The sequence below is a fragment of the Python bivittatus genome, unplaced genomic scaffold (genome assembly GCF_059951505.1).
Source record: "Python bivittatus isolate LINGU-HERP-01145 unplaced genomic scaffold, Pbiv_v1 ctg000020_np1212, whole genome shotgun sequence".
In the NCBI taxonomy this organism is placed as follows: Eukaryota; Metazoa; Chordata; class Lepidosauria; order Squamata; family Pythonidae; genus Python; species Python bivittatus.
The window spans coordinates 108006970-108020394 of record NW_028277030.1 but is presented as its reverse complement, the minus strand read 5'-3'; the positions used below and the strand labels follow the sequence as shown (position 1 = coordinate 108020394).

Sequence of the window (13425 nt, the reverse complement as noted above, 5' to 3'; positions counted from 1 at the left end):
AGTGAATTAGGGTGGAGCTAGTCTGAGCTTCTTTCTAGTCCTTTCTCTGTTTCCCAGGCTTAAGGGACGCTTCTGTTTTTGTAACCATTTCTGCATACTGTAGCTTCTTCAAGGTCATCTCCATGGCTCTCTGCAATGCCTGTGCTCACTAAAAGCCACAAATCACTGTGTATCAGAATATCCATCCATCCACAGCTTTCTTTATTTTGCCATCTTAATTATTTTTTTAAAAAGCTGTTTTAAAATTTTTCTGAGTGATTGTCCAGGTAACCAAAAATGGCAATGTTATGTGCCTTTTCTGTGAATAGCTCTCAGAATACTTTTCCATGCATCTTGACCCTACTCCAGTACATAGGAGCTTATAGGTGGCTTGGTGCATGCATAAGTTCACCCTGCCCCAGTTGTGTTCCTCTTCCTATCCCCTGATCTAAAAGTCAGTCGTATTTTTTTGTGTTAACTCATCTTCCTGTGTTTATTTGTAGAATTGTTGATGATGAAATTGAAGCCAATATTGAAGAGGTATGTTAGCTAACAAGAATGCTTATTTTGGCTGCAGTCAGGCTGCATAAGCCAGGATTCCCAATTGGTCATGCTGGCTGGGAATTCTGGGAGTTGTAATCTCAGTGTATTTGAGGGATATCGGGGACGCAACTTTATCAGTGAACATTTTGTGTTCAGGTTTGTTGTGCTTCTGAACAGTGGTCAAACTGCAGAAATCTTTCTGATAGAGAATCCAAATGTTGATGGATTCAGAACAGCACTTGGTTCGGGGGAGGGAGACCAAGTAACACTCCATGTTAGCCTCTGGCTTATAAAACCTAGATCTGCAGTGTTACACTGTGAAAGGTGCCTTGTAAAAAAATTCTCTCTCACCCTTCAAGAAGACATAAAAACGGCAGTGTTGAAGGATAGGCATGCCCAGAGACAAAACAAAAGATATGCTAAATGCATTTAAGGTACATTTTCTTCTTTATGAAATAGCAACTTCTATAGCAGAAGCTTTTTTTATTTTTGTTTCCTTGCCCTGGCAATTCTTTTCTTTCCTAGAAAGAACTTACTGAAGATGAAATTGAACCCAGTTTTAAGAAACTATTTGGGCAATTAGCTGGAGAGGTGAGTAAATGAATTTTACATGGGGAAGAGTACACAGCTCTCTGGGCAATCTATGAAGATAGATTCTAAAATACCAAGGCAGAATATGGCTTGATAAAAATATGTTAATCGGTTTCAGAAACAGTATTTAACACACGTGTTCTTAAAGCTATCCTTATCTCTCCTTATACCAGGATGCTGAGATCTCAGCCTTTGAACTGTGTAATATTCTGAAAAAAATTTTGGCAAAACGTAAGTATTTCCTTTTTCTTCCCTTTCTTACCTGGTTGGGTGTCCTTCACCTGGCCTGTGCTGTAATTCCCATTAACCCCAGCTGTATTAGTGGGTCTGAAACCCTGCACATCTGGAAGACGAACAAGCTGGAGAAGAATTAGTTTGAAAACGAAGGGCCTAGGAACAGCTTCTACTTAGATGCTTAAGAGCAAAGGAGATCCATAACATCCCAAAATGTGGACTGTGGGTCTGATCAGATATCTGATTTCTATGCTCTTTGATCAGTACTGTACCGTGAGAGGAAAAGAAGTCAATTTTGAGGATATTGTATCCTCATAGGAAGCCAACTGAGCAAATTGGACAGGCTATGCTTCTTAGCCCATGTTGGACCCTTATGGATATGCAGACCCAAAATTTATTTGTACGTTCTGTGAAGCACTAAAGCATCTCCAAAGTTCTGCATGTCCATGGGATTTGATTCAACAAATCAAAACTTTAGCTTCTTTTTCCCTTTGATTTTAATACTGGACGAAGTTGACAAGAAGATTTTACCTCATTTATTTGAGCTTCATATGTCTGAATTTCCTTTGTACAGCTTTATATTGAAGAAGTTCCATATGAGCTTGCCCTTTTTGCTGAGTATGTGACTTTCTTTGGCTCATTGTCATAATTGTAAGGAGTTAAAATCAGAAATGGGACTTTAGGGTTACCATATCTAAGGTGCAAAAATTTGGATAAACATTAAATCTAAGTGTAGAGTAAAAGGTATCTGTATCTCTTTGCTGCCGTCTTGTCACTGTCCAGTTTTTTGCAGCCCAGATGATAGTGGGCTTAGGACTTCTCAGTGATGTTACTGATTGTGGAATGCTCCTGCCAGAGAGGATCATCTGGCACTTCATTGTTGTTCAGTGGTAGGCAAAGCTTCTTTTTTCAGGCATTTAAAGTGATATTTTTAACACATTCTCTTTTATTGGTGTGGCAGCTTTATTAAGTTTTTCTATTTGTTATTAATTGAATTGTGTATTCAGATATTTATAAGCCACCTTTCTAGGATTAAAGCCTTCAGTGGTAATAAAATAATGCAAGTATTAAAAAGCTCCAGTAGTGAAATATTGTAAGAAAATATAATAATTCATAAAAATTTTAAAACCTCATTAAAATGTAATTTAGCCAGTTTGGAAACAAAACATCATTATAAATAGAAAAAAGCAGCATAGTTAATAAAGCACATCCATTAAACTTTTTGAAAGAAAGCCTTTTAAAGTTTTGCAAACGAGGGAGATGACTTCGGGCTTGAAAAAGTCTTATCCTTTAGTGCCTGTTAATTTATTAGCACAATAAAAGGCCAATAGAACCTGCAGTGTTGGACTTGTTCATGATTTATTTGGGATTCTTAGGGATTTTAATATGCTATGTTAGCCATCTAGGGTATTCTTGGGGGGCGGGTGGGGAGTTATCAATGCTTAAAATTACCTGTTTAAAAATGAAATAGAAATAGATGAATAGAATAATTATGGGAGCAGGAAAAGAATTTAAAAGGCTTGAGAGAAGTTTTCTGTATGTAACAAATTTGCTGTTTTTCTTTGCAGGTCAAGATATTAAATCTGATGGCTTTAGTATTGAAACATGCAAAATCATGGTTGATCTGTTAGATGTATCCTTCAATGCATGTTGTGCATTTTCTGCTTAAGGGTTTAGTAGGGAAAAGTGCGGGGGCAGTAGAATTATGGTTGGATAGTCATTAAAACAGGATGATGAAGAATTACCTGGAAAGGGAGTGGTTAAGAGTTTGTAGCGTGCTTTATGAGTATTCCAGCTAACAAAATCCTCTCTTCGTTGAATCTTCTGCATTTAATAGATGTATGCTGCATCTCACCCCTTGGGTGAATGGATGGGACCATGCTGATCATAGTTGCCTTATTTTACCAGACAGCATTTGTCTGATGGGGGCATAGCCAGTAGCAGGACACTCCATGTTGAACTGCCAAGAGTCAGTTCAGATTGTGGTGGGATAGAAATGTAATAAATAAGTATATAAATTGCAGGGTGTACACATCCATAGTTAGCCTGTACATTAAAAAAAACATTTGGTAGCAAGGCTAGAATGAGATTTCAGGCTGAGAGCGTGGGGACACACCTGCCAACCAAACAAAATGAATAGTGCTAAGCTGTATGGAACATGAGTTTGACTCTGCATGCGCTGTCTGTATGCTCATAAATAGAGAAGGGTGCAGCTGGTTACGGTACATGTGCCTTTATTCACATGTGCAAAGAATATTTTTGCCTGCATATAAAGCATTAAATCAGGCAAACCCTACCTGGGCTGAAAAATTATCACTAGATGGCAGCAACAAGATACTGAAAATTTTAACATGCCACCATCTACTGGTGATCTGGATTTTTGGCATGCCTAATAAGATGAAGTTACAAAGCTTTTTCTGGAGTTCCACTATATTGTTCTCCCATATGCCCCATCCTGCAGTTTTTCTGTCCTATAATTCTGTCAACCTCAGCTACCCAAGACCTTCTGCCTCTGGTTACTCCACTTGTTTCATGACATGTTTGGAACATCTTCCCAAACAAATGAAGAACCCTTCTCAATTGCCCAGGTTGTTTTATGAAGAATTTGGCCATCCTGGATGGAAATTCTCAAATCTGCAGTCTCAACACATCTGGAAGTATGAAGTTAGGAAAAGCTGACTTAATCTTTCTTTTCCAAGCATAAATACATATGGCTCCATTTCCTTGCATTCTTACCTTACTATATAATTGTATTTTCCTCTCCCTGCCCTTCTCCAATATCAAATATTAGACTCCCTGCTCCTTAGTGAAGGAATCTTTTTTTTTTTACCTCTGACACTCTGTAAAAGATTATGAATATACATGGTATTGTGTAAGTATGCAACAAAACAACAATATGAGGCAGAACAACAGATCAACAACTATGTTGTACAAGTCAGATATCAAGTAGAGACAACAGTCCTTGTTTCCCAAAAGAGTTAAACACATCTACCAGCATACATGGCAAGTAATCATAAATGTAGCTGTTAGAGACAGATGCAAGTCATGTTTCTGATCAAATGTAGCAGGGGTTAGCTGTATATATGACCGGAAGTCCACTTTTTGCAACCTTGGAGACCCCTCTGACCATGAATGCTAAAAATGAAAGCACCGTAACTAGGCAAATAATAAATACAAACAGCCCGCAAACTCTGGCTGCGCATTTGATGTGGCCGCATTCATTTTGCATCTGTCCATCCCCACTCCCTAAAGTTTGCCCACGCCTCAAATATAGTAAGTAGTAAAATGGTAACATAAAAAGAACAGGTGTCCACCACATGCCTAAGAATTGGTTTCTTTCTACAAAGGTAGCAACTAAGATTGCTATTGCTCTATAGACTGATTTGGAAAAAAAATATTGCCACAGAGTGGCAATTTGGGAGAAAATTGGATTTTTTGTTGTTGTTGTTTAAAGTGGAAGTTTCCTTAACTAAAGCAGACTGATGGAAGTGGTAAACTTGGGCTGAAGGAATTCCACATACTTTGGACAAAGATTCAGAAATACCAGGTAAAAGTGGATCTTTAAATAAAATAATGTGGATTATTTTGAATCTGTTTAGCATCTTGGATTGTGTAGGCTGGATAGGTTTCCTGGGACCAATAGTGTCACTGGTATCAAGCAACATACATTGTTGATCTGAGTTCATAAAACTTACTAGTCTTGGCTTTTATAGTAGAAATTGCAGCCTGTAGTACTGTTCACTTAGACCAGTGTTTCTCTTCCTTGGTAACTGGAAGATGTGTGGACTTCCCCATGCTGGCTGGGGAAACCTGGGAGTTGAAGTCTACAAATCTTCAAGCTGCCAAGGTTGAGAAACCCTGATTTAGACATTATTCCATCAAACTTACAGGGCCCTAGATTAATTTTCCAGAAGAATACGTATTTTAAATTTATCAAAAGATATGCATGAATCTGCATGAATATTGGGGAAATAAAAGTGACTATCTGTATATGTCTTCGTTTCCCTCAGAAAATGCAGTGATTTCTTTTATAGGGAAAAAAATGTCCCTTTTTTTCCCTTGCATTCTGCAGAAAATTTATCGGGAAATGGATGTAGATCGTTCTGGCACCATGAACTCCTATGAGATGCGGAAAGCCTTGGAACAAGCAGGTATATTTTGGTCAAACCTCTTAAGATCACCAAAGACCAGTGATTAAGGCCCAGTACATGATAGCCTCCCTCATCCTAGCAGCTTCCAGATGTGGTCCTGAAAGGTTGTAATACTCCACAGTTAGAATACCATAGCCCAGCTTTCCCCAACAGGATGTCCTCCAGATTGTTCTCCTATAACCTCCACACACCCAGCCAGCATGCCACCCATGGGTGTACTTTCTAAGAATGCTGGGAAGTATAATCCACACAGTTGGAGGACACCTAGCTGGGTAAGGCTGGAAAGACCAATTCCAAACTCGGTAAGTTTTGTAGTAATGCCGAAGCTTCTGCTTATTTGATCGGAATGTTTATCTTATTAAAATGTTTTGAAGCATTCTACAGCAGCCCCTGCCTGCTTTGTATTCAGCTGCACCAAAATGCATCTGTAGCAATAAGATTGTGTTTATTTGTATTTCAGGATTTAAGTTGGATTGCCAGTTGCATCAAGTCATTGTGGCCCGTTTTGCTGATGAGCAGCTAATCATTGATTTTGATAATTTTGTTAGGTGCTTGATTCGACTGGAGACTTTGTTCAGTGAGTACCTTGTTGTCAGTTTAATTTAGGCTGGCAGTCTTAACATAATGCTTTTGTTTAGGTTTTAACTTTATTGTATTCCAGATAGGCAGGATTAACTGTTTCCTCACATCAAGATTTGCAGCAATAAAGTGGAAGTGTACATTATGTGCATTTTTAATATATAAGGGACACTTAGTGAAAATAAACAAACTGACCTCCCTGCTTTATCTCAGAACAGATTTATTTATTTATTTAGTAGACTTGTCCCCGCCCATCTCCCCACAATGGGGGACTCTGGGCGGTTTACATCAAATTAAAACCATAAATACATAATTAAAAGTTGTAAAAAGAACCACACTTACAGAGATAGAAAAAAGATAAAAAATCCAAGAGGCCAATGGAAGCCACACCAGGCCACTAAGGGGCTAGCCAACCCCATTTCTGACAACCTCCCTCCCCGCCCCAGGCCAGATGGCAGAGCCAAGTCTTCAGATTGTATTTAGGAAATGGAACAATGTTGTATGTTCTCATAATTATACATCTTAATTTGATTACAGACTTGTAGGCATAGGCCCAATAGGTAACAGTGATAATTTTCTCCCTGGTTTCTCTTGATGAAATAGTGATTGCTGCTTTTTTCTTTCCTGGGAGAAAGTGATGAACGTTATTATTCAAATTCAATTCTCTTTTATCCCCTTTGTAGAGATATTTAAGAACCTGGATACTGAGAAAACAGGAACAATACAGATGAATCTTGTCACTGTAAGTCAGCAAGCCTGTCAAGGTCTAATGAAACAAAGTCACTTTGGAGGAAAAGCTCCTAGTCTTTGTGTTTGCTAGTTTAAAACAACCTTGATTATGCATGTTCTGTTGACATGTCAGGCACTGGAAGCCTTCTGTTAACTAAATATCCAGCTCATAGATGTACAAAGTTTCTTGATTTGCTCATTAAAGCTGCTGGAGTCTAAAAACACAGGGCAGGAAATTTTGCACAACACTAAGATTGCAGTCTTCATGCAGCTGTGGCTGAGATGTGACAGGCTGTGCCTCAGGAGGGCAGACTGTCATAATTAAGCCCTGTGGCCAGCAGAAACTCATCAAAACTCTTTCATGTCTTTTTTGTGCTTGCCTACATAGGCTCCATAAACAAATAATGCTTACAGGCTTTAAGAGATGAAACAGTAATACACAACTCACTCATCAGATGTGTGTATTAAAATAATTCTGGACTACACTGATCCCCCATAAGTCAAATTGTTCATTAATGCTTCATATATTTTTCTTCTTGATAAAAACAATGTTTTGGCAGATGTAGAAACCACTCAGGCCCTCTGCATCCCTGAAAGCAAAAACATGAATTGTTTTTTGTGACTATTTAAGCATTGTCTTGTTCATAAATGCACCAGAGACAGTGCAGCATTTCAGTAGACTCACAGAGGGAATGACAGCATTAGATGGCATGGATGTATCTTGCACTTTCTTACTTTAACTTGAAAATATACATAACCCAATACATATCATTACCCTGAACATGATAGATCTTTAAAGATACTGTAATTGATTATAGTATATTCTATGTGAATATGAAGGAGTAGAAGACAAGAGTGACAGCAGAGAATATAAATCAGCTCATGAGAGCAATTTAATTGCGCATCTATTAACTGAGTTCCGCAAACATTTTGTACCAGAAAGTTATTGCTCTGCCAAAAAATATACATGGGCCCCCTCCTCACACACATTAAGCCATGCTTAGGATTTTCATGGGTTAAGAAACTAGAATTATGATGTCATCTAGCAAGGAGAGGCATCCTGGCACTCTCCATATGTTTAAGGCTTCAACCCCTATCAGTCCTAGCCTGGCCAATAGGAAAGCATGATGAGAGATTGCCAACCTGTGGTATAAAATTAACACAAACGATCTGCATTTGTAGATATAAATCAGAGGAATTCATATGTGGGGTTTGGGGCTTTTATGAAATGTAGATATTTTGGGACTGCTGTATCACCTACACATCCAGGCAAAAAAGTGTTTATTTCCACCCTGTGAAGCAACAAATGCTGGGCAAATTTGTCTAGAATTTGTAAGAGTGTCAAGTTTGCTTTGTTGATTCTTTTTCTACAGAGAATTTTAGTTTTGAAAAGAACATAATTCAGCTAAATTTTATCTAAATTGCCATACATTTGTTTAAGGTTGCTTATAGCATGTTTTTCTTTCTCTTCCACAGTGGGTGTGCTTTACTATCATATGAAAAAGCAATGCACAAATGGTGGAAAGTTCTCTTGGGAATCAGCACGGAACATTTAAAAAAGGGCTTATTATGCATCTTGTACTTACAGTGAAGCTGCTAAAGGAGAGAGAGAATTGAAAAAACAAAGTAACTGCCAAACAATCTCAATATATTAGCTTTAACTTTTTATGTAATACTATAGTATTTGCTTAAACTTTTCCAGGTTTGCCATAAGGTATTAGTTGGAATTTCTGGGAGCTGTAGTTCAATTACATCTAAGGGTATTGGGAATGGCTGCATTTTCTATAAGAAATTATAATCTGAAGATCTGTGCTACTACTAGGCAAAAATGTAAATGACATATTTCCCTACAGCTTCCCACTACAGATCAGATCTTAAATTAAGCAACTGAAATGAGATTTATCAATAAGGAATGCTTTTGCCACTCAAATAAAGGATGGTCACTTTGTAATGCTCCCAGGTCAAATTTTCTTTTCTCTTTTCTACTCTTCAAATAAATTTCAAGTTTTGAGCTTCTTCAGGAAAAGATGGTTTTTTAAAAGTATATCTAGCAGTGTAACTTGAATAAAAGTCAGAAAGGTTGCATTCATTATAGAACAAATCTATAGTAAAACTGGTGCATCTTAGCAAATGCTTATTTGCAATGGAGTAAAAACTCATAAAATCTGTTTCACTTACATGCACAATGTAATGGCACTCCGTTTTCACTGATTACTTAGCAATACTAGCAATTTCTAATTAAAAAAAATTGTAATGATTTTTGGTATGTTATTTGAGCCAGTAATATTTTTTAACCAGTAAAATGGAATAAATTGCTTGGATTATAATTGCCAACTTACCTGCCATTGGGTTGTCCTGCCTCTACAATACAGGTGGTCCTCAGTTAGCAACAGTAATTGGGACCAGAATTTCCATCACTAAGCAATGTGGTCGTAAAGCGCAACATCACATGACCACATCGCTTAGTAACAGCAATCCCGGCACTCCCCATTGCCGTTGTTAATTGAATCCCACTGATTGTTAGGCAAGGACCCACTCCAATCCAAGCCATTCCCAGCTTGGTCCCTCCCAGCCCTGAGCCTCAGCAAGGTAAGGGACTGCCTCCACTTGAACCCCCCCCTCCCCAATTTCTCCCATCTCTGTCCTTTTGGCTGCCCTGCACAGCAGCAGTCCTTGTCAGTGGCGCTGGGGCTAAAGTAGAGGCTTTGGGCCTTCTGCAGTCTCAGCTGGCCACCGCCACCCCTGGGTGTCTATGTCAGTCCCAGCGCTGCCGCCGAGGAGTGCTGCCTCAAGCCCCATGCTGCAGCCAGCCACCCCGGCATGAGAGAGCAAAGCCTCTGCCACCCTGCAGGCCCTGCCATGCCCAGCCGACCTTTGCCTTCTTCCCGCTGCTGACAAGGCATGTCTGGCCTGGCCCTATGCAAGGCAGCTGCTGGCCACACCAGACCTTCTTCCAAGGCCATGCACACCGTTCTCCAAATCGTGTGCACTGTTCTTGCAATGCTTCGGAAAGCCTTTGGAAAGTGAAGATTTGGAGAACAGCGGGTGTAGCCTTAGGAGCCTTCCAAAGTATTGCAAGGCCTGGGGGCGGGGGTGGTTGGCTTGAGACTGCTGAAGGCCCCCTGGCCTCTACTTCAGGCCCAGCACTGCCAAGTGCCTCGGTGCAAAAAGGGCAGAGATGTGGGGGGGGGGAATAGGTGGGCAGAGTGTTGAAGCACCCCTGCAGCCGTAAGTGTGGGCAGGCTGCCAAGCACCCAAATTTTGATCAAGTGACTGCAGGTGTGCTGTAACTTTGGGGACCGGGCGTAAATATTCATTCAGCACCAACTTTGAATGGTTGTTAAGCGAGGACTACTTGTATGTACTTTAAGAAAATTATAGCTGTCAGTGTTTTTTGGGATATCGGTAGTATTCTTGCCTAACACTGTAGAAGGGAATTGTAGTTTTATGTATTCTCACTAGATAGACAAGTGGTATTTCAGGAGTCTAAATTCACAGAGAAAAAGAATAGTCCATCTTGCTCCTAACACAAGGTGTTTATTTAGTTAACAGAATGGTTGATCATCAAGTCTAAGAATGCATTTTCTGGGTATGGATGCTCCCACAGAAAAACCTACCATATACACGTGTGCCCACATATGCACAGAGCTGTTGAACAGATCTCTTATCAGCCTACAGCCTTGTCATTGCCAGCAAATATTTTGCCTCTAGTGCTTAGCGAAAAGCTGAATGTCCAAAGGAGTAAGTACTGTTTCAGGCCATAGGGTGCTTGCTGCAGCTGGGGAGATCTTAATTCAAGTAGGTATGATCTTGTCAATAATCAATACAAAGCAATTTTGGAACAAAAGGTTTCCTTTTCAGATATCTCCCTTCTCCTGTACCCCCACACCCCCCACCCAGCTATACAATCTAATTAGTCAGGATCAAGTGATATAACTTAAACATCAAGAGCAATGTCATTTTTATAGCAGTTACAGGTCACAGAAAACATTTCCCAACCTAATAACCAAGAAATGCTGACAACACTTGGAGTTACAAATTGTAACCTTTATTGTGCCCACATCAGCACATGAGAACAGCTCAATGATAAGAGCATTGCGTAGTCAAGGAGTAAAGACAAACTAGTATTTTCTGAAGCAAAGGTTTAATCACAGTTAAAGAAAAGACAGTTGTAACAAAATTTGTGAGATGCAAAATCTGTGGCTTTTCTACATTTAATATCGAAGTTACAAACAAGTTTTTTGTTTGTAAAAAAAAAAAACCACTCCACATAAGCTACATCACATATGATATATTTCAAATACTTTGGAATCGTAAAATGCTACTTGCACTTTAAAGTTATTGCTCAAAGAACTGCTTTAGATTCCTTAATTTAGGAGATGTTCTGTCACTTCATCCTATTAGCTCTGCTACTAAGACATTTTAAAAGCATAATGTTACTAGTTTCTATATGAATAGGTTGGCTGACTTACATTGCTCTGTTTCTAGAGAAAGAAATGTAAAGGCTTAAGAACAGAGACTGTCTAGAGCAATTGTTGGGTTCTATCTTACTAGTAAGTTATAAAAGAGGAAGAAAAGAAAGCCATCAGTAGAAGGAGAGCAGGCAGTGATTGACCATCAGGCCTAATTTGCCTAAAGGGAGACTAGTTCATTGCTTGAAAGTAGCATCCCAGATTGTAGTTTCTTCTATAATTATCCTTCATATGTTTTCAAGGTATATTCAGCCTTGCTTTTACATCACATTATAATCAAAGGAAGCCTCACAGATGCATTTCTTCAGATGAAAAGGAAAACATCTGGCAGCTAATACTTCACAAAATTGCTTTAACATTTTCATGCCAAGGTTCTTTGCCTTGGCTTAATCCTTGGGTATAGCTGGAAAAAAGAGGAAAGAGATTGTTGTCCAAAGTATGCAAATTAAGACACACAGTATTTAAAGAATACCTGAGAGGCTATCTTGAAGCTTTTTTAAAGGGAGTGCATATATATAGATGCACACACAGACCACAAAAATCATGCAACTCCTGGCAGTTGCAAGAAGTCAAGAAGTTCAAGACTAGGGAGGGAAGAATAAATTAGAGAAATTCTATAATATCTATTGGGTACATTTTGGGAATTAATCAAGATCTCAGTGGATGGATTTAATTCTATACCTGCATTTCTGCATCAGGATTCTTTTTAAAATAGCATATACTGCTTTTTCCTCTTAGAGGTTCCTCAATTCTCTAAAATATTATAATGTATTTCTGGAATTGTCAATGCAATGTAACCATACATAATATTTGACTGTCTCACTTGCTAATCATCCTTTAAAAGAGTATCAGTTACACAACTACGGTCAGCTGAACGGATTGCCACTATAGGGTTGTTTTCATTCCATGACAATACATTGGAGCAGCATTCTCAACACTGGATGGGCATAACCATTTCTTTAAAATACATGTGTTCATACAGAATAATTTGCTTGCACCCTATCTGTATTCCAATAAACCAGAATATACCATCAGCAAAGTTTTATGTAATCTGACTTGAAACAGGTCTTTTATGAAATCAGCTTCAGCTGCAGAAGAGGAGCTGCCACAAGATAGAAATTGCTGATTTTACAGCATCACTAACATTGAACTGGAAAGATGTGGATTCACATCCATGAATTTAGGATAAATCATACTAGCATCCTAATTTAACTTGCAGGAAACCCTGACAATGAGGGAGGAAGGTGAGGGAGACCATTAACACAGCCAAATCATTTGTGTAAAATGTATATTGCCATCCACCTACTAAGAAACATTTGTAATTATTTCAACCTACCCCAAGCAAATTCCGTGGCACATAGCCTTCTCTGTCACTTAGCTGAGCCCACCACCATTCTATTTCTTCTTCATCTTCCCGGCGAAGGACTGTCATGCAATCCCCTCCTTTAATGGATAGTTCATCCTCATTCTGAGCCTCGTAATCCCAGAGAGCATAAACTACTCCTTTGTTCATTATCCCCATTTTTTCTTGCACTCCTGCAACACAAAAAAACAGACCAAGTGATCACAACCAAAATTTATTCCACAATGTTAGCTACCACAAAAAGTCCTAACTATGTAACAAGTGCCAAAAGTCAACAGACCTACAGCAAACATAAAGCAGAGTTTTTGTAGGAATGTTCAAGTAACACGAAGTGGGAAAATAATTTCTACTGGAAATGCATGTGAAGATAGAATCTTTTTTTTATTATTTATATTTATGGAGAATTTTACAGTAAAAGTCAAATCTAAAGGAAAAAAAGGATGCGAGAAAAGAAACTAAAGTTATGAAATATAGTATGATGACTTCTGACCTTCTCTTCAACAGATAGTTACAATCTTATACAAATCTCTTCAAACCCTTACTTAATCCACATCTTTTTCAATCCAAAAAATCCCATAAATTATCAGATCATTTTTTTGTTTCAGCAAAAAGTAAATATATGGTTTCCAGTCTGCATGGGGAGATACTATCTGAAGAACTAGCAAAACACACCACACACTTTTGTTTCTATCCAATATCCCCCACCTCTGTTACACATGAAAATCCTATCATGATACCAAAAGTTGAGACATATTCCACCTTTTTTGTACATATCATTCACTAT

The 13425-nt window shown here is 38.6% G+C and overlaps 2 protein-coding genes across 4 annotated transcripts in view; one reads left to right on the top strand and one right to left on the bottom strand.

Moving 5' to 3' along the window:
• CAPN2 (calpain 2) overlaps positions 1-10004 on the top strand; it is a 43531-nt gene extending 33527 nt beyond the window's left edge. Inside the window, exons 13-21 of the mRNA XM_007426284.4 lie at positions 483-519; positions 1048-1113; positions 1287-1344; positions 2916-2980; positions 4826-4894; positions 5420-5498; positions 5959-6075; positions 6761-6819; positions 8283-10004. Coding sequence (XP_007426346.1) covers positions 483-519; positions 1048-1113; positions 1287-1344; positions 2916-2980; positions 4826-4894; positions 5420-5498; positions 5959-6075; positions 6761-6819; positions 8283-8306 — 574 coding nt within the window. The 3' untranslated portion in view covers positions 8307-10004. The remainder of the gene's footprint in view (positions 1-482; positions 520-1047; positions 1114-1286; positions 1345-2915; positions 2981-4825; positions 4895-5419; positions 5499-5958; positions 6076-6760; positions 6820-8282) is intronic.
• A 1053-nt stretch (positions 10005-11057) lies between these two features.
• The window catches only part of TP53BP2 (tumor protein p53 binding protein 2), a 54133-nt gene continuing 51765 nt past the window's right edge, over positions 11058-13425 (bottom strand). For all 3 annotated transcript variants that reach the window (XM_007426286.3, XM_088146232.1, XM_088146248.1), the window contains exons 17-18: positions 12615-12814; positions 11058-11681 (exon numbers count right to left, since the gene is read on the bottom strand). In XM_007426286.3, the coding sequence (XP_007426348.1) occupies positions 11640-11681; positions 12615-12814 (242 nt within the window). In that variant the 3' untranslated portion in view covers positions 11058-11639. The remainder of the gene's footprint in view (positions 11682-12614; positions 12815-13425) is intronic.